Source organism: Monodelphis domestica, chromosome 2 (genome assembly GCF_027887165.1).
Source record: "Monodelphis domestica isolate mMonDom1 chromosome 2, mMonDom1.pri, whole genome shotgun sequence".
NCBI lineage: Eukaryota > Metazoa > Chordata > Mammalia > Didelphimorphia > Didelphidae > Monodelphis > Monodelphis domestica.
This window is the reverse complement of record NC_077228.1, coordinates 494,875,956-494,895,144: the sequence shown is the minus strand read 5'-3', so window position 1 is coordinate 494,895,144 and position 19,189 is coordinate 494,875,956. Positions and strand designations below refer to the sequence as shown.

Below are 19,189 nucleotides of genomic sequence, written 5' to 3'. Positions count from 1 at the left end.
GTGGAGGATACTTCCATACCTGAAAAGCCAGGAATATTCCTAAGTGTATCCTAAGAAATCTTCTGTTAGAGTGGATGACTTAAAAATATTGAACTGGGGGAAGTGAGGTGGCTCAGGGGTTTGAAAGCTAGAGACAGGAAGTCCTGGGTTCAAATGTCACCTCATCTTCTTCTAGCTATGTGACTGGGCAAATCACTGAACCCCTCCATTGCCTAACATCTTACCCCCTTTCTGCCTTGAAACTCATACACAATAATGATTTAAGATAGAAGATATGGGTTTAAAATAAACAAATAAGACTGAACTGGGGAGAGAGAGAATTCCAGATGCAGAATTTTTTTAAATGTCAAAAAATTGTTTTTATATGTAATTGGAGAAAAATATTTTTAAAAATCATCACCTGTTGGCCAGCCCTTAGTTGATGAGGCTTCTAGAACTTGAGGCTTAGACAGGACATTTCATCCTTAAAGATTTTCCAATTGGATAACCCAAACTCCAAGCTTAAATTATACTAACAAAACTTTTAAGAATTCAGAGCCCCTCCTTGTAAAATGGCTTATGGAATAGGACATTCATGGAGGAATAGATGATTTTCCACAGTATGGACTTTATACTCTCAACCTGTAAAAAACAACAACAAAAAACCCTACCAAATTAAGATCAGAAAGATTGCAATCTGGGTTCCCCCAAGAGAACTATGCACCATGGTATACATACTTAGGCTCCCAAAGAGATACAAAAAAGGAGGATTAAATAGTTTTGGAGAGAGGGCACAAACAATAAAATTACTGGGTTTCACAAAGGTAAATTTAGCCAAAAGCTAAAGGAGTAGGAGTGGGTCTTCACTTCTTTGCCCTAGTCATAAGCTATTTACATTCTCTTCTTTATCTGACCCCACCCCCCATTCTCTACCAATCCCACTACTTCAAAAAGAAATGCTTTACATAATTTATCTAGCCTAAATTTCCACTGGGTGCTGCTAATGACAGGCTGTGTGCTCTAAATGGCCTGAAAGATCTAGTCATAAAAAACAAATTATACCCCAGAAATCTGAATTTGCTGTTAGGGAAAGTAGATTCCTTTAGTCAGATTTTCAGCCTGGCCTCCCATTTTTGACCTAAAAATGTCAGGGACAACTATCCATGCAGAAAGTTGCACTTGAGCTGAGCCTTAAAAAGTAAACTAGATCACAAGATGTAGAGATATAAAAGGAATGCATTCTAGGCAAGGAGTTCAGCCAGTGAAAAAATGAGATGAATGATAAGGTTGTATGAAATATATTATATAAAGTGTTTAGGTTCAGTGCCTTATAATAAGAACTTTGATAAATAGGCAGAAGATATGAAATCAAAACCATAATGTCTATATAGGTATATGAAAATATGCTCTGAGATGAGAAAGAAATGCAAATCAAAACAATTCTGAGAACCATCTATCTCATACTTATCAGATTAGCTAAAAATGTTAAAAAGAGTAAAATAATAAATGTTGGAGGGGATGTGGAAAATAGAATCACCCAGTGAAACTGTGAAATGATCCATTTTGAAGATCAATTTGAAGACTTGCTCAGAGTTATAAAATCATATATATACACCTTTAGATCCAGCAATATCATTGCTAGATCTGTTTCTCAAGAAGACCAGGGAAAAAGGAAAAGAACACCTATATGTTCCAAAATATTTATAGCAGTTCTCTTTGTGGTGGCTAAGAACTGGAAATTGAGGAAATGTCCCATCAATTGGGGAATGCCTGGATAAATTGTGGTATTAATTGTGATTACTACTGCACCATAAGAAATGATGAACAGATTGCATTTTTTAATTTGAAAAGATGTACTCATATTCTATATAATTTATAATAAAAAGTATAATAGTGAAATTAGTACCAAAAGATCATTATGTACAGCTTTAGAATATTTAAAGAATAATTTATGAGTTCTATTCGAATTCTATGGTGCTAGGAACTAAGTTCCAGGGGCTCAGATACCTGGGAATAAATTCTAATAAATAATGGGTTTTTTTTAAATTAAAGGTAAAAAAAATTCAATCCTCAGGGTAGGGAAGACCAGTCTAGTCAATTCAGTTTATCTGTCTTTTGAGTTCTTTGTTTAGCTCCTTTTGAGTTCCTTGAAGTTCTTTTCCAGAAAAGTAAGTAAAAGGGGATTATCTGATTATCTGAAAATGATATCCTCACTAAATAAGAGAAATTCATAGAAACATAGTAGCATTGGTATGAAATGGTCAGAGTGAATTAAGAAGGCCCATGAGAAAAATATATATATAATATAATTGAAAAGAATATTAAAACAAAGAACTCTGAGTAATCATTTAAAAATAATTTTTATTGGCATCTTTGGTTTTTATATAGTTTCAATTTCTCCCAGAATTCAATCCTTCCCTCCCTCCATGAAAGCATCCCCATTTTCCTCTGTCTTTCTTTTAAAGAATTCTTTTGTTTTGAGTATAACACAAAAGACAAGAAGAAAGGAACATGGAAACAAAATATTAGGGTCTTGTTTACAAATACATTAATGCTTAAGGCTTAGCTAAATTTTAGTAGGCTTCTATATTGATAAGTTACTAATTGGTATTGACTACACAAATTCTAGTGTATATATATATATATATATATATATATGGTATCAGAAGACACTAATATTTTGTGCATAAAAATTACTTCTGTGTGAGTCTATAAGTTACAAATATCTTTATCCAATCTTAGAGTCCTTGAACCAGAATGATAAGTTATGATCTAAACCACTAAGTATATGATGTTTTCCCTTTCTGTTTCATAGACAATCCCTGTTCCTAAATTGCAACTTAAGGTAAAACTTACTGTATGGGATAATTTCTAGTATTTCTCATAAAAATTTGCACAAGGTTATATATACAAAGACTTAATTGTATCAAACTGGGATGTTTGTAAATAAAAGTTCTACAGTAGCTACTGTCAGAAAGATAACTAGAAACATTAGTGTGAAGAAAATGATGACTGTTTTATTATAGTCTGGAAATGCTATTCCTTTCTTCATTAAGATTTTTTTTCCCTTCAAAATTGAATCTTGTTTTTGTTTTGTCTAACTCTGTACAGTATTTCCTATTTTATCAGTAAAGTACTAAATCTGTAAATTGGCCTAGCATCATTTAAAAACTTTTAACAATAATGGGTCAGGTAGGCAACTTCTTAGATCTAGAGTCAGGCCTAGAGCAGGAGATTCTGGATTCAAATTGACCTCAGATATTTCCTACATGTGTGACCCTCCTAGGTAAGTCACTTAACACACTAGAATCTAGCCCTTACTGCTCTTTTGCCTTGGAATTGATACTAATTGAGTCTAAGACTTCTAGATAAATATTTTAAAATTGAACATTGCCCCAAAACAATCACCAGTTATTTCTCTAAATTAAATTTTTGAGGGATATTTTGTAATTGTATCATCTGTATGTCTTGAGTATATATGGCAGTTCAACTGAAATATTTTATGTATTTTAAGTTCATTTAAATAGCATTTCCTTCCTTTTTTAGCCATTTTAACTCTTCATTTTAAAAACAATGGCTTTTGAAGTTGAAGAATATTACTCAGAAATGAAAATGATAAACAAAATATATCAATATCACAAAAACTGGATTACAAATTTTAAAGATCAAATGAAAGAGGGATGAAATGGGTTCTCTTTTATCCCAGGTACCTTGACTTAGTAGATAGTGAGAGCTTGTTCTTGGAGCTAGGAATATTTATATTTGGGTTCAACTTTGTCCTCTACCTAACATTATATAAGTTGTTCTAGGTAACTCCTTAAGGTGACTCCTGGAGTAACAAATCAGAGATCTAGTACTCATTCTTATTAGGGAAAATTTCTAATAATTAGAACTATCCAAAAGTGGAGTGGGATGCCTGCAGAGGTAATGGGTTTCTGAGGTCTTCAAGCAAAGGCAAGTATTTTAAGATTCTTTTTTGTAAATCTATGGGGAAGAAAGTGGGGTGAGTTTGACTAGATGACTCCCTGAGGCTCTGACTTTGAAATTCCATTGGCCTTCATTAGTTTCACTTCTAGGACCTTAATTACAGACCTTCATTACTAAATGATAGAACCTTATTTTAATTAATTTCCTAATAAGGTTTTATACTTTTAATTCTCTACTTCTTGTCTAACTTCCATCAAAGTATTATTTCTTAGCTAGAAATCTGTTCATGTCACCACACTCAGAAACCTGTGATGCAAACTATTGTCTACCTAGCAAACTTTCTACTCTGTCTGACATTCAACTTTTCCACAATTTGTTGCTAGTCTGCCTCCTTTCCAGCCACAACTCATAAATTTCCAAGCTTAGATTTCTAGGACACCCTATTCAGTGCTATTGACTTCTATTTGTACACCAGCCAATAGATATACTTACTGAGAAATAAGGGAGATCTTTTTAGCTCTGAATTCAGTGAAGCTGGGTTTAAATCCCATCTCGGCCTGTTATTTATGTAGCCCTGAACAAGTCACCTTAACCTCATTGGGCTTAGTTTCATCTATGGAAGGGGTGGAATTAAAAATACCTTATGATACCTTTTGAAAATTCAAAACTATGAGGAATAGGGCCTATGTCCCAGCTGCCAATATAACAAGTCAAAATCTAATCTATTTATCAATAAATTTCTCAGGCTTTAAATTTAAAATATGGCCAAGCAGGCCTATGATAGAAGCATAAGGAACAATTAAGTTTTATTTTAACCGGTATTTTTAAAACCTATGCCTGGAGTAGAAAACAAAACCCATGTTAAAATGTAGTTGGGGTTAATTGGAAGCTACTCTAACCCCCACCCGGATCACAGGCCTGGCTTTCAATCCAAAATACCTCTTAGCTGCCCCCCAGAAACTACTTTGTATTCCATTTTTTTCAGTTTCGGGGAATTAAATTGCAGACAAAAAAAAAAAAGTCTTACAAGTAGTATTTGACACAAAATGGGACTGATCTAAAAAATTCAGTTTGGGTCTTAGTTGGAATTGTTGGAAAAAAATCTCTGGGAAACGTCACAAAAGGGCCATTACGTCTATTAACGCGTGGAAAAGTTGTTCTGAAAAGCTAGTGCTCTTCTTCCATAGGCATAGCGATTGCCATTATAAAGGAAGTCTTAGCTGTAATACCCACTTGTAAAGAATCCTACACTACCGTTCCCGAGTCTCCCAGGCCTTTGCCAGCAGCAGCACTCCTTTACCTTTGTTCTCGAAAATCACCTTGCCCCCACTATGCACTGTAAGCGATAGTTAAGGTAAGCCCAGCAAAACCTTTTAATGCCATAGCCCCATCTCAGCTCTTTAGGTGAAAAAGTGAGGGGCCCTGAAAAGGGCCTTTTAAGTTAAGTTTGGCGAGTTTGGAGAGTTTAGCCGCCGAATCCGTAAAGGGTTCTGCCCTGGCGCTTGAGGGCGTAGACCACATCCATGGCGGTGACAGTCTTCCTCTTAGCGTGTTCTGTGTAGGTGACGGCGTCCCGGATTACGTTCTCCAGGAAAACCTTCAGCACGCCGCGGGTCTCCTCGTAGATGAGCCCCGAGATACGCTTGACGCCGCCGCGCCGAGCCAGACGGCGAATAGCAGGCTTAGTGATGCCCTGGATGTTGTCCCGAAGAACCTTCCTGTGCCGCTTGGCACCCCCCTTACCCAGCCCTTTGCCTCCTTTACCGCGACCAGACATGATGACAAACAACGACAGACAAAAAAGCGTCTGAGCTTTCCGTTGGTTGTGGTGCCTTTTATAGGCGAGGGCCCGACCTGTTTGAAAACTGAAAGCGCGCGGGCGGGAAACTTGATTATTGCGTCATCTCCTATCCCACTGTCCCCTCTCTCCCGCCCCACGCCGCTTCCCTTGTCTGTAACTGCTACCGGGCTAGGAATTCAAAACCTTGCGCACCTCCCCCCTTACTGTACATGTCCTTCCTATTGAAAGAAATCTTTTTTCCTATTTTCCTCTACTTCGTCTGTGATGTATTTTTAAATTTTGTTTTCCCGTAAAATTCCGCAAGAAAATTCTGTAATTGAAGTCCATAATGGTGCAAGGATTTGCTCAGGAGTATTAAGCTACTTAATGCATAATAGGAATTTAACTGGATTGGAAATTTCTCCGAAACCACACTATCCAGTTCACAAAGAAATCTAGGAGGGAATATTTAGATGGCTCTTTGGTATTGGTAGTGGTTCATTGACAGAATTCTTGCCTGCTTGAGAAAGTGCTTGCTCTCGATTCCAAGCTAATAGCGTTTATTTTGCGTTCATTTCAAAATCTTCTGTTCCCAAGAGTTAGTAATAGCGTATGGAAAATGCGACAGCTCTTTGTTGTCTTCTTTGTTTTCATTTCTCCTTCCACACGCGGTCAGAGAAAACAGGTCGTGGCCACGGCATCCAAAAACATTCCCTCTCATTTTCCATCCCACATATGGTGTTTCTGCCCTGCCCATGATTTAGTCCTCATCCAGAATGTCACTGTGTAGCATGAGATTAAGTGTAGAATTCTCAGAGTGATATTTGGCTCATTAACGCCAATATTTTCAGGACCCCAGCAAGAGGTAGAGGCTTAGAATAAAAGTGCTCCTCCACCCCTTCCCCCATTTCTATATTTCATAACTTTGGGTGGTTTATCTAATCCGGAGGCAAACTTCTCAGAACAAGTCCAGGAAGTAGTGATAAGAAACATAGGGGAGCAAAAGCTCCCCGTCCCTAGAAAATTTATCTTCCTGAACTGATCTCACTGTCCCAAACCTGGTTACAAAAGACCGCGAGTTTGTTAAACTATCCGCAAGGAAGGAAGAGTGTTGGAAGAAACTCTTTTGTTCTGTATTTTTTATTTACTGTACCCTGAAATGAAATTCCCCGCTCAAAGACTGTAAATGTCACAGTCCCTCTCACATGGAGACTGGAGAAGTGGGGAGGAGAGCGGAATCTTGCATCAGGATTATTATAAAGTCTGTTCTCACACCCGGGCGTTGCATTTTAACAGTGGAGCAATTCTGCCCTGCATTTTGCTGGCAGAGCATCTGCTGCGTATTCCCTATTCAGAGCCAGGGCAAAGCCCTTTAAGAAACGACATTCAACTTGCTGTCTTTTACTTCAGTCCTGGCCCCCCAAAATGATTAAGTGACTGAGTGGGGATCCACGGTTTGAAACCTCCGTTCCACGCCTCAGGAAGAGTAGATAGTTTGAAGAAGAGAACAAAAGACAAGAGAAGCAGGAAAATGTGACATTTTAGAAGGAAGTCAAAACCGCGGTCAGAGAGAGCAGAGTGGCGCAGCGGAAGCGTGCTGGGCCCATAACCCAGAGGTCGATGGATCGAAACCATCCTCTGCTATTTTAGTTCTTTGTTTATGCGCTTCGTCATTTCCGTTTCACTTTATTAAAATGACTTCTTTATCAAGAAAAAGAATTGAAATGTACATCATGTATGTATGTAAAAGGATAAATTGAGTACACTTAAGTTTGCAATAGAATATAGGACACAGTTTAGGAAGATACTTATAAATCCAACGAGCATATTTTACAAATGAGGAAACACTTGGATCCTATTCCCTTTTAAAGAAACAGCAACAGTATCCAAAGTCTCTTGGAAAGACTGGCTATTGAATCTTGCGTCTTACAGACAGATGTGTCTTTTTTCTCTTCACTGATTCCTTCTCTGAGAACAAATTGCTTTTTTTCCTCTCCTAACAAGCAAAAACCCTTCCCTATGTGAAAAACCCTTTACTATTGATATTACTTTCTGAAAGAGCAGTCTTTATTCCATATTTTTAGTCACCTACTTAGCCTTTGCAATTGGAATTCTTCTCCAAATCTTATATGGAAACTGTTTATTAATCACCAACCCAGTGATATTTTCTCTGTATTTGTTTTCCTTGCTTGAGTTCTCTAAGATTTGATGCAACTGACCCCTTTTTCTTCTTTTGGCTTTCTATTCTTTGAAATAGCCTCAGACCTTTTCCTTCCTCACCCCCACCCCCATCCTGTAATCAAATTCCTCTTCATGATTTACCTCTAAATGGCAAGGGAAAAAATCATAAAATTGTTATTACTAGGTTCATTGCATTTTATGTTTTGTAATCTTGAGGAATTACTTAACTTATTATCTTGAAGTTAACCTTAGCTCCTAACAAAGGGCTGTAGTTCTCTCCAACCCTGACCTTGCCAAAGGATTTCAGAGCAGAAGTTCAAGCCCGTCTTTTTTTGTTACTTTTCCTCAGTTGGCCCAAAGTATCTTTATGGCTCTGTCACATTCCATTTTCTTCAACATGTTGTCCCCTTTGTCATCTCCTTTCTTATTCCCCATGTGCTAATCTTTATTTTTTCCCTACCTACTGGTTGTTTCTCTACTGTCTATAAACATATTCATTTCTACCCCATCCATTCTTTTTGCTTGTTTGTTTTACTACTTTTGCTCATTCTCTTCCTGTGTGGATTCTTCTGAAACTCCTTTGTTGCATCTTCATCTAGGTCAGACCTGTTAACCTTAAGTGTTTCCCAAAACCTTTTCTTGGCTCTCTCCTGTAAAATGGGAAAAATATACCACCTCACAGAATTGTTGTAAGAATCAAATAAGATACTCAATGTAAAAAGTGCTTGGCACATAGTAGTTGCTATGTAAATGCTTATTCCATTCCTTTCTACATTCCTAAACCATTATCCAAATTGTGATGTTCACTATCCAGCACTCACCTTCTCTTAACCCCTGCTACATGGGCTCTTGAAAACAAGTGAAATGTTCAGGGTTTTATTCACGAGAGTTGTTTATCTATAAATTAAGACTATTTAAGGTATATTCATTCTCTAGCTATGAAGCACTTCTTTTGTGGTGGAAGAAATAAATAGTTGCCTGTGTGTTAAGCAGATCATAGTTGCAGTTAGGAACATTATGAGTTAAATGGATTTTAGTTACAACTAGGGGCAAAAAAATTCATAAATATTGTAGCTAGGTCAAGAATGAAAGCAGGCTAACAGCCAATTCAGTCTTGGTCAAATATTCACACATCCAGCTACTTCAGCCACATCTGGAAGATTTTAACCAACTTTCCCTGTAACATATTTAGCAAAAAAAAAAAAACTTTTAAAGAGACTAAAGAATGAAACCATAGCAGGGACATATCCTTGCTCCTTTTTGTTCATTACAAGGTGCTGTCACAAAGGCTTGTACTGATCATCCTGACATACTGGTGCCTTTTTTCTCAGGATCCCTGACTCACAAACAGATGCATTTGGGCCCCAAGACACTGTCCTAGACCTATCTGCCTTCATACATGGAGTATGGTTTCTCCCAAGAGGAGATCCTATTAATTCCTTTTGTGAAAACTATAAACATTAGCAATACTTACAGTTTTGCTTTAGAGATTTTTCTCAGAGTTCTTCTGGATTAGAGCAAAATGATCCAAAAAGAGGGAAATCCCTCATTGTGACTAGGCCATCCCAACATGAATATGAGTGTAGTCAGCAGCCCCCCCAGAGCTGCATAGCCTTTCTTTTTTTTTTTTTTCATTTTTGATCTTCAAGAGTCCGCACCTTTATACCACACACACATAGCCTCCTTTTCCTTCATACTATTCATCTTGCAATTTGCCGATATTATATGATTTTCTATTCCTCCCTTGGCTTCCAAGTCCATAATGTGACTATGAGGCATCAACGTGAGGCCTTGCCCTAAATTTTTCTGTGACTTCTTTGCTCTAGACACTATCTTATATCATGATATGAGTTTTTGGTGGGAATTCTTTGTGTCTTTCCTAAAAAAAATTTTTTTTAAACCAAACTTTTTTATATGACTTAGAATAAGAAGACCAAAGTTTCAATTCCCAATACCTAAATGACTATGAATTCTGCAATTTTATGAACTTCCTTTTTTTTAATTTATAGGATGAAATAATACTTGTGCAACCTATCTCAAAGAAATCCTATTAGTATAAAATGAAATGTATATATTTATATTATAATGATCTAACATCCCCTAAAGTGCTACCTAAATGTGAGCTATTGTTTTTATAAAACCCTTACCTTCCATCTTGGAATCAATACTGTTTATTGGTTCCAAGGCAGAAGAGTAGTGAGGGCTAGGCAATGGGGGTCAAGTGACTTGCCCAGGGTCACATAGCTGGGAAGTGCCTGAGGCCAGATTTGAACCTAAGACCTCCAGCTCTAGGCCTGACTCTCAATCCACTGAGCTACCCAGCTGCCCCCTTGAGCTATTGTTTTTTTTTTATCAGATAACAATACAAAGCATTTTTGTGATTGTAAAATGTGCCATCAATGTGAATTTCTATTATAATTTATCATTTTGTACAATTCACATTTTATCAGTTATTTCACCCAGATTTTTTGAAACCCACGAAAATATAACACCTCCTAACACACACAGAGCTAATGATAGTCCAGACAGAAGTGAATGCACAGGGGGCAGCTACCTAGGTAATTTAATGGATAGAATGATAGGCCCAGAAATGGAAGGTCCTGTGTTCAAATCTAGCCTCAGACACATCCTAGTTTTGTGACAAGAAGCTAAGTGTTTTTTTAAAAAATGAAGTAAATACCCATAACATTGAGTCACCTTCAATCAGGCTATGACAGAAAGCAGAGAAATAAAAAACACATGGTCTACCTGGGACAGCCGTCTTCAGTCTCAGAATGAAAGGTCAAGATGCCATGTGTAACACATGATACTGCCATGGATAAGATAGCCAGTTTCTCTGAATCAACTGGTTTGTGGAATGGGAGCTTCTGAGATGGTTTTATAGAAATTTGGAGGATTAAGAACCCAGATGTGGTTGAGTCATATTGAGAGTAAGGATCCATTGTTTGCCCTCAATCCTAAAACCACGTGGCTGAATGACATTAAATGATATGATTCTGCTCTCTAACTCCAAACTAAGAGACTAAGGACAATGGACATATTTGTTAATATTGCTACTGAAGCCAATGAATGTGCTGTAGCATTGGTAGGAATCATGCTGGTGAGATGACCTGAGCACTCCTACAGAGATAATTTTCTTCTCTGGTAATTTTGAGTTAAGGAAAGAGACTTTTGCTATTGTCTCTCATTCACTTGGAACTTAAGTAGCTAGTATTAGCTGCCCCTAATTGTTGTTGCATGGTTAATGCTATTAGCTCCAAAATACTTTGGAGAGGACGAAAGAGTCTCAGTGAAAGCAGAAGACATCTCCTGTCTCTGAATGAGACTTGAGGAACCACAAACCTCGTAGTGTCAGTGATACTATTCTGTGATAGTTTTCCTTAGCCAGAGCTCATCTTGACAAATAGAAGAGAAGAAAGGAGAGGGGAGGAGAAGAGAAGGGAGAAGGAAATAGGGGATGGGAGAGAATGTATGCCCTGAGCATCCCTAGTTCAGTCAACCAAGAAGCATTTCTTAAGCATCTACTACATGCCAAACACTGTAGTGAATGCTGGGGATGCAAGAAAAGCAAGACACCCTACCTATTCTCAAGAAGCTCATAATCTAAGGGAGAGGCAATATGCAAATAACTATGTGCAAACAATAGGTATAAATCTTGAAAAATGTAATCATAAATATATCTATACATAAATACAACTATGGATATTCGTGTATAGAAAGAGATGTGCATATATATACATGCATCTATATATTTATATATGTGTACTAAATTGGAGAAAATCTCAGAGGGAAGGCAGTAAAATTAAAGAAGATTTGGAAAGTCTTTGTACACAAATCGAGATTCTGTGAAGAGGTAGAAATACAGGATAAGAGAGTTTAAGGCTGGAAGACAGCCAACAAAAATGTTCTAAGTCTGGAGATGGAATGCGAAGCAAGAAAGTCAGTGTCACTGGATCTCAGAATACCTTAGAGTAAGAGAAGGAAGAAGGAAGAAGCCTGGAAACTGTAAACCTTAAAATTTCTTAGACTTATAAATGTTGGAAATTTCCCAATGGTGAAATTTCCAACATTTATAAGTCTAAATTTCCAACATTTATAAGTCTAAGAAATTTTAAGGTTTACAAAACATAGGGAGGGCATAACTATGAAGGGTTTTAAAAGCCAAAGGGAGTCATTTGTATTTGAAATTGGAGTTGATTGGAGGGAGGTGATGACTCAGTGAGACTTATGCTTAAGGAAGATCAAATTGACAACTGAGCATGGGAGAAACTTAAGTCAAGGAGATGGAGCAAAAGGCTATGAAATAGTCTGTGGATGGAATGAACCTGAAAGGAAAGGCTACTCAGTGATGACTGTAGGAGAGTCTGGAAGTGGTGATAAGGAGTAAAGATTCCCCTAAAATGACCAGTGAGTAGGGGAGTATAAGTGAAAGTACAACAAGCACTAAAAAATAGAGACAAGATAAGCTATGTCATCAGGAGCAAACTAGCTCTCAGTGACAGTAGATGAAGAGTGCAAGAAAGGAAAAAGAAGAAAGCAAATTAGGACATTAATACCCTGCTGGTGGAGTTGTGAATTGGTCCAACCATTCTGGAGGGAAACTTGGAACTCTGTCCAAAGGGCTTTAAATGAATGCCTGCCTTTTGACCCAGCCATGCCACTGATGGGTTTATACAAAGAGATAATAAGGAAAAAGACTTGTACAAAAATATTTATAACCACACTTTGTGGTGGCAAATAATTGGGAAACGAGGGGATGCCCTTTGATTGGGTAATGGCTGAACAAATTATGGTATCTATTGGTGATGGAATATTATTGTGCTAAAAGGAATAGTGAACTGGAGGAATTCCATGTGAATTGGAAAGACCTTCAGGAATTGATGCAGAGTGAAAGGAGCAGAACCAGAAGAACATTGTATACAGAGACGGATACATTGTGACACAATCAACATCTCTACCAGCAGCAATCCAGAGGAATTTAGGAGAAAGAACGCTCTCCACAGCCAGAGAAAGAACTGTGGGAGCAGAGATGCATTAGAAAAAATATGCTCCATCACATAAAGTGATAAGGATGTGATTAGGGTTTTGATGTTAAAGGATTGCTCTACTGCAAATACAAAGAACATAGAAATATGTTTTGAACATGTATAACCCAATGGAACTGCTTGTTGGCTTTAGGAGGGGGAGGAGAGAGTAGGAGAGGGGAGATTATGAATCATGTAACCATGGAAAAATATTTTAATGAATAAAAATAAATAAATAAATAAATAAATGAATAAATGAATAAATAAATAGACTGTATGATCACTAACAAAGAAAGAAAGGGGGGAAAAAGAAGATTGTTATCTGGAATTTTGATCCTGAGATCAAAGATAGTTTTAGAGTAGGATATTGGGAGGTAGGGGGGATAATGGAGAGGGGGCTAGGAATTGAGTCGAGGAAGATAGGAATAAAGAACTGATCAGTGAGGACCATGGAACAGAACAAAAATAGCAACTAAAAGATCAAAATCACTGGGAGGAGGAAGTCATGACAAGAAGTATGTTAATCATTAAAGAATGAGTTCAGATTGTTTATTATTTGGCATTTGGTCTAGAGACGGAATTGACCCAGGGTTATAGGACACTGTGCCTTGGAGGTTTTAAGGGAAGGGAAAAGAATATTATGGAATCCTAGGTGGCAAGAGAGTTCCAGGAACATGATGAAATTCATGCTTGAGGTAAATGAGGCAACTTCTGGTCCATATGGTCTCTTTTAGGTTAAGAAATTACCTGTTCACTGGGACTAGAGAACAGCAAAAATTCTAGGCCCCATCTTTTCTTCACTAGGCAGTAGACTTCACTCTGTAACTTGATATATAGGATACATGTTTCCCACAAATAGGATTCAGGATTCCCAAAGCCAGACAGAAAAAATCTTGAAACCCAATTGAAAATTATTATGTACAGAAGATATCCTGAATTAGAAATTATTTTTCCCCAGTCATCTATAAAACCCCTGAAGATAGAAGCATCAAAAAAAGAAAGGAAAGAGAAAGGAAGAAAGGAAGAAAGGAAAGAGAAAGGAAGAAAGGAAGAAAGGAAAGAGAAAGGAAGAAAGGAAGAAAGGAAAGAGAAAGGAAGAAAGGAAAGAGAAAGGAAAGAGAAAGGAAGAAAGGAAAGAGAAAGGAAGAAAGGAAAGAGAAAGGAAGAAAGGAAAGAGAAAGGAAAGAGAAAGAAAGAGAGAGAGAGAGAAAGAGAAAGAAAAAAGAAAGAAAGAAAAAAGAAAGAAAGTGTTAGATTTTAAATGGTTGAAGGCCTTAAACTGTAACAGTTAAAAGAGTGATGTTGTAAACTGTAGTGAGTTAAAATGGTGGAAGATATAAATTGTGATAGATATAAGAGAAGGTGAGTAAATTTGACCGCAGAAAATATGTTTTCACTACAGTGTCTTGGTTTTAAATCAAATATAAGGTGGTCACCAGGGAAATATTCCCAATTATTCAAATACCCAAGTCAACTGGGTTTTATAGAGATTTTAATTAATACAAATGTGGAATTAAAGCAAAGAGAGAAAGAGAGAAAAGGAAATTAATATGAAGGGCCTTAAGCCAACATGGCCTAGACCTGAGTCTTATGAGAGAGAGATCAGTCAGTCTTTTAACACTCACCACAAGGTCTGTCTAAGCAAGGATTCTAGTGACAGCCACCAGGCCAGCTCCATCTCAGCTGACTTCACCAGAGAGAGTTCCAGCCAGAGTCCTCCTTAAAGAGCCTTCCAGCCAGAGACTGTTCCAAAGGGCCTCTCTCCAGAGCGACAGAGTCCCCTCAGAAGAGCTCCAGCGAGACCTCCTTAGAGATTGTCCTCCAAGAACTTCCCTTCTCCAGAGCCTCTCTCAAGAGATTCTTCCCAAGCAATCCTCATCAGAGATCCTCCAAAAGGATTCTTTCTCAAGAGATTCTGCTTTTTCTTATATAGGGGTTTTTCTACTATGTCACCTCCCCTAAGTCCTTACATCTACCAATCACTGTAGACGTTTTCCAAAGGACTGCCCATCTGAATTCCTGCTAAGTCAACAAATCTCCTCATTAGTCTGAACCAGTGAAAACACAGCTGAGTCAACTAATCTCATTAAGAGAAAACTTGCCCGACCCATTTAGGTACCTAGCATCTCATTGTATCAATTCTAAAAAACAGGCATGGCTCAAAGAACTCCTTGCCTTATTATAAGCATGGGTCCAAGTACTTTCATTGTTTAGCAAGGAGTTTTCTCCCCTAAAGCAGTCTTAAGTACAGGTGGAGTAGAGGTCCTCCCATAGCAAGGAGTTTTCTCATCAAAATGGGGGATGTTCCCAGTCCAATGGGGAAATTTTTAACATTCACAAGTCTGAGAAATTTCAAGGTTTACAAAAGAAAGAAAGAACCCCCCAGCCTTTTTTCTGAGCAGATTTGGAATGGTATGACATGGCATGCTAAGGGCATAGGGCACTATAGGGCATTGAAGAAAATAAATGGAATTAATCTGTGTTATATTTAGTGGTCAGATTATTATCAGAAATGAGGATTATCAGAAATGAGGTTTTATTGAAAAACAAAGTTAGAGAATAAGAATTCAAATATCTATTGGAGAATCCTTCTCTATCAGAGAGTGTCCCAATTTGACACAAGGAGTCTGAGTCTGATATATTTTTGTGGAGATCTTCATGAGAAGTTCTAGAAATTATCTTGTACTCTAAGTATATTAAGTTTCAATTTAGGAACAGAGTATTAAACAGATAAAGAAAACAAAAAAGAGTTATATTTAGTAATGGCAAAGCATAACATTCAGTATCACAGGTTCAAGGACTTCCAGGACAAGATAAAGATACTACAATTTGCAAAATTCAAACAATAGAAGTGTTATAAAAATAAACAAAATTCAGTCATTGGTATATAAGAGATTGGTGGCTCCTGATAGCTTATAGTGTATTCTAGAATTTTCATAAAGCCCAATTTGCTTTAATTATCATCAAGTAGGAGCTTATAAATCTACAGGCCTAGTAAACTTTACTGAAACTTTATACATTAAGGAATTTAGAATGAATTTCTTTTTATCTTAATATAAACATTAATCTTATTTATTAATTATCAAATTTTCTATTTATAAGTTTGAAACCCTGTTATGTTGTTCCATCAGAGAAAGGACAAAAGAGAAGAGACCATCAAAGACTAGCTTTTTTATTTCATAACCACACCAGGGTCTAACCTTGATCAGCAGTACAAAGAAGGACTTCTAGTTATATTCCAATCCTGCTACCTCCTACCTGTATGAATTGGGGCAACTCATTATATCACAGACACAAAACAGTGCTAGATGTAACATCAATGCTATGCACTTAAATTTGAATTCTTTTGCTCGTTAACTTGGAAAAGGCTGTGTAAGCTTCATTTTCCTCATTTAAGAAAGGAAAAAATGAAGAGGGATGGACTAGCCTAGATCAGAGGTGTCAAATACATCAGTCGACTAGCTGCCTACAATATTCCCAAGTACATCCCAATCAGATTAAAATGTAAATTGGGAAATATGTAACAATAAATAAAATATAAGTAACATTACATTTTAAAACAGAATCAGCATGCAGTCCTTTCTGCATGGGATAGTGGCACTCCTTGCCATTTGAGTTTGATTCCACTAGGAAAAATGAACTTTAAGATCTGATCCTGCTCTAGAGTCTATGGTCTATTTTTTAAATGCCCCTAAGTATGGATGGACAATAGTGAAGGAGAGAAAGACTGAGAGAAATGGTTACACCAGTTAGATGCTCCTTAATTTATTCATTCCTGTTGGGAGTCATCAAAGACCATGCTGTTTAACATGGTCACACATGGAAACTGGGGACTGCAAAGCAGCCCCCAGGAAGGCTGGAAACATCCACTGAAACCCCACCAAGTGACTTTCCTTATTAATATCCCCTTATTATTGGAATTACTATGATTATTATTCTTACTTAGCTCTGGGAAAAATAGATGAGAGGAACATGCTTGCAGGGTAAATACAGATGTCCCACTCCATCCTCCTGGAATATTACCAGGAGATCCCACTTATAAAATTAAACCTAAAGATTCTTATATATCCACATAGATAGGACCCTTTTTTTCTAAGCATAAAAACTTCTGGCAAATCTGTGCTCTGAATTCCCTAACCTATATCTGGGTCATATTGATTCTACCCTCTGACCCTGTACTTAGCAACAATGTTTTGTTGACTATCTCCTTGGGCTTCACGTCTGTTGTTAGGTTCTATGGAAACATGTATGTTGAGAATGAAACTGTGTGCCAAGTAGATGTGTGACCATGAGGGTATAAAATAAAGCTAAGCCTCAGCCAAGGTGGAACAGTTTATCCTGTGAAACATGTGCTGTGGGTTGAATACAAAAGCTGAGTCCCATTTATCATTCTACCGACACTGTCCCACCTCCAAGACCCCATCCCCTGTGGGAGGCTGACCACCCCACAGCAACCAATTCCTGGGACTGAAGCACTGCAACTTTGCTCAGGGTCCCACTTTAACTTCACTCATGAACCAGATTCTTTATTCATAGAATGAATGATTCAGGGAAAAGGAAAATTTTTTTAATCTGTTAGTGAGAATTTTCAAAAGGGGTGATATTGTCATTGTTGCTGCACATCACTGAAAATTCCCCAATCCACAGGGAAAACCACTGAAGCAAAGCTCCAAGTCCATCTCTATTTATTAAAGGTGCTTGGCTCCTGTTCAATAAATAGGATCCTAGATCTTCCTCATGATCTGAGATCCCTTCATGCTCCAGAATATAAATGTTATAATTCTCAAGTCCCACACAATTCAAATAATGTAGCACAAAATGCAAAATTTCATTGGTGGTCGCATGGTCACACTGGGTTCACAGAGTAACAGGCTGTTAGATCTTCACCCAAATATTGAGTAATAATAACCTTATAATTGTTCAAATGATCTTAAGTTATAAGACAGGCAAAATCATACCCAAGTGTTGAGCAAAGGCCTCTTAAAATAACCAGAAGACATTTTATAGGGATTTTTCACCCCAGTAGAACATTTCTATCATGTAGTACATAGATAAGCCAGGGTGGAGGTATAAAGTCCTCCTTGCCTATCATAACCCTCAGCAAGAAACATGGGTGGGGATCCTCTAGTTAGGACATTTTTGTAGACAGGCAAAATATATGTTCTGAAAAGTTTAAAATCTAACATAAGAAAGAATCTAGTTGACTATTTAATCTAATTTTACTCCTAATCATATTATATAATAAGATTAGTTGATTATCCTTAACTGCCTATTAGTGTCTTTTAATAGAAAAGAAATAATTCTTTCCCCTATGGAATCACATTAAGTTAGATAATACTGAATAAGAATTAGCATAGGGGTAAATTAATTGATTTAGCAATAAGGCAGGGGTCAACTCAAATAGGGTAGAGGTCTAGGGGTGAAATTATTTTGCATATACAGAAAAGAAAATCAGATTTTGGAAATAAACTAGTAAGCTAGTGTGAATCTTAAAAACTACTCAGACTGTACCTTAGAAGATTTGGTTTAGCTATTCCCTTCTTGTAACAATGGAGATACTTGGTCTAACAAGAATCAGGAATGTATTGGGAACTTTTAAAATTACTCCACCCTACTCAGACAGTACCTTAGGGGAAGATAAAATTGTAAAGTCCTGATTGAACAATGAAAGTCCCTAACTCATGCCTTATAGTAAAGCTAGAACCTTAAGATAGGTGTAGTATTTTTAGATCTAATACAAAAGGTGTTAAATACCTGCAAAAGTTAAATTAGTACCTAAAAAGGTCAAGTAACTTACAAAAGGCAAGCTTAAAACAGATATGTGAAGTACTCAGAAGATATAATCTAATCAGAGAAGGTGAGAACCAAAGAAGATGAGAACTAAGAATGGGCAGGCCTGGAAAAAAGCATCTACTGTGATTGGTAGACGTGAAAGTTTAGGGGAGGTAACATAAAAAGAGGTTTTTCTTTAAAAGGAAGGGTAAAACATCATTTCAGAGCAATTCAGTTTAGAGTTGAATTGAGTTAGATTCTGAACTCAGTTCCGGAGATTCAGTGGAGGACTGGAGCTTGCTTGTGGTAAGTGATAAGATTGATTCCCTCTCCCTTAGGCTCAGGGAGGCCACTTTGGCCTAGGCCTTTTAACTACTTCTTGGCTCAGTCTGAACCAGAGCAGTTTAAATTAATTCTCTTTCTCTCTCTCTTCCTCCTTTTCTTAATTCCTTCATTTATATTAATTAAAATCTCCATAAATCCCCAGCTGACTTGGATATTTTTCATATTTTGGAATTTCCCATGG

The 19,189-nt window shown here is 37.2% G+C and overlaps 2 protein-coding genes and 1 non-coding gene across 3 annotated transcripts in view; 1 reads left to right on the top strand and 2 right to left on the bottom strand.

The window, feature by feature from the left end:
- Positions 1–19,189, bottom strand: part of LOC100013336 (histone H4) — a 44,023-nt gene that overhangs the window by 13,947 nt on the left and 10,887 nt on the right. The window lies entirely within an intron of this gene.
- LOC100013294 (histone H4) lies at positions 5,256–5,735 on the bottom strand. Its single transcript, XM_001364228.4, has one exon. The coding sequence runs from the start codon at positions 5,681–5,683 to the stop codon at positions 5,372–5,374; it is 312 nt and encodes a 103-aa protein (XP_001364265.1). The 5' UTR covers positions 5,684–5,735; the 3' UTR covers positions 5,256–5,371.
- On the top strand, positions 7,259–7,330 carry TRNAM-CAU (transfer RNA methionine (anticodon CAU)). The gene has a single exon. It is a non-coding gene; the product is annotated as a tRNA-Met (tRNA).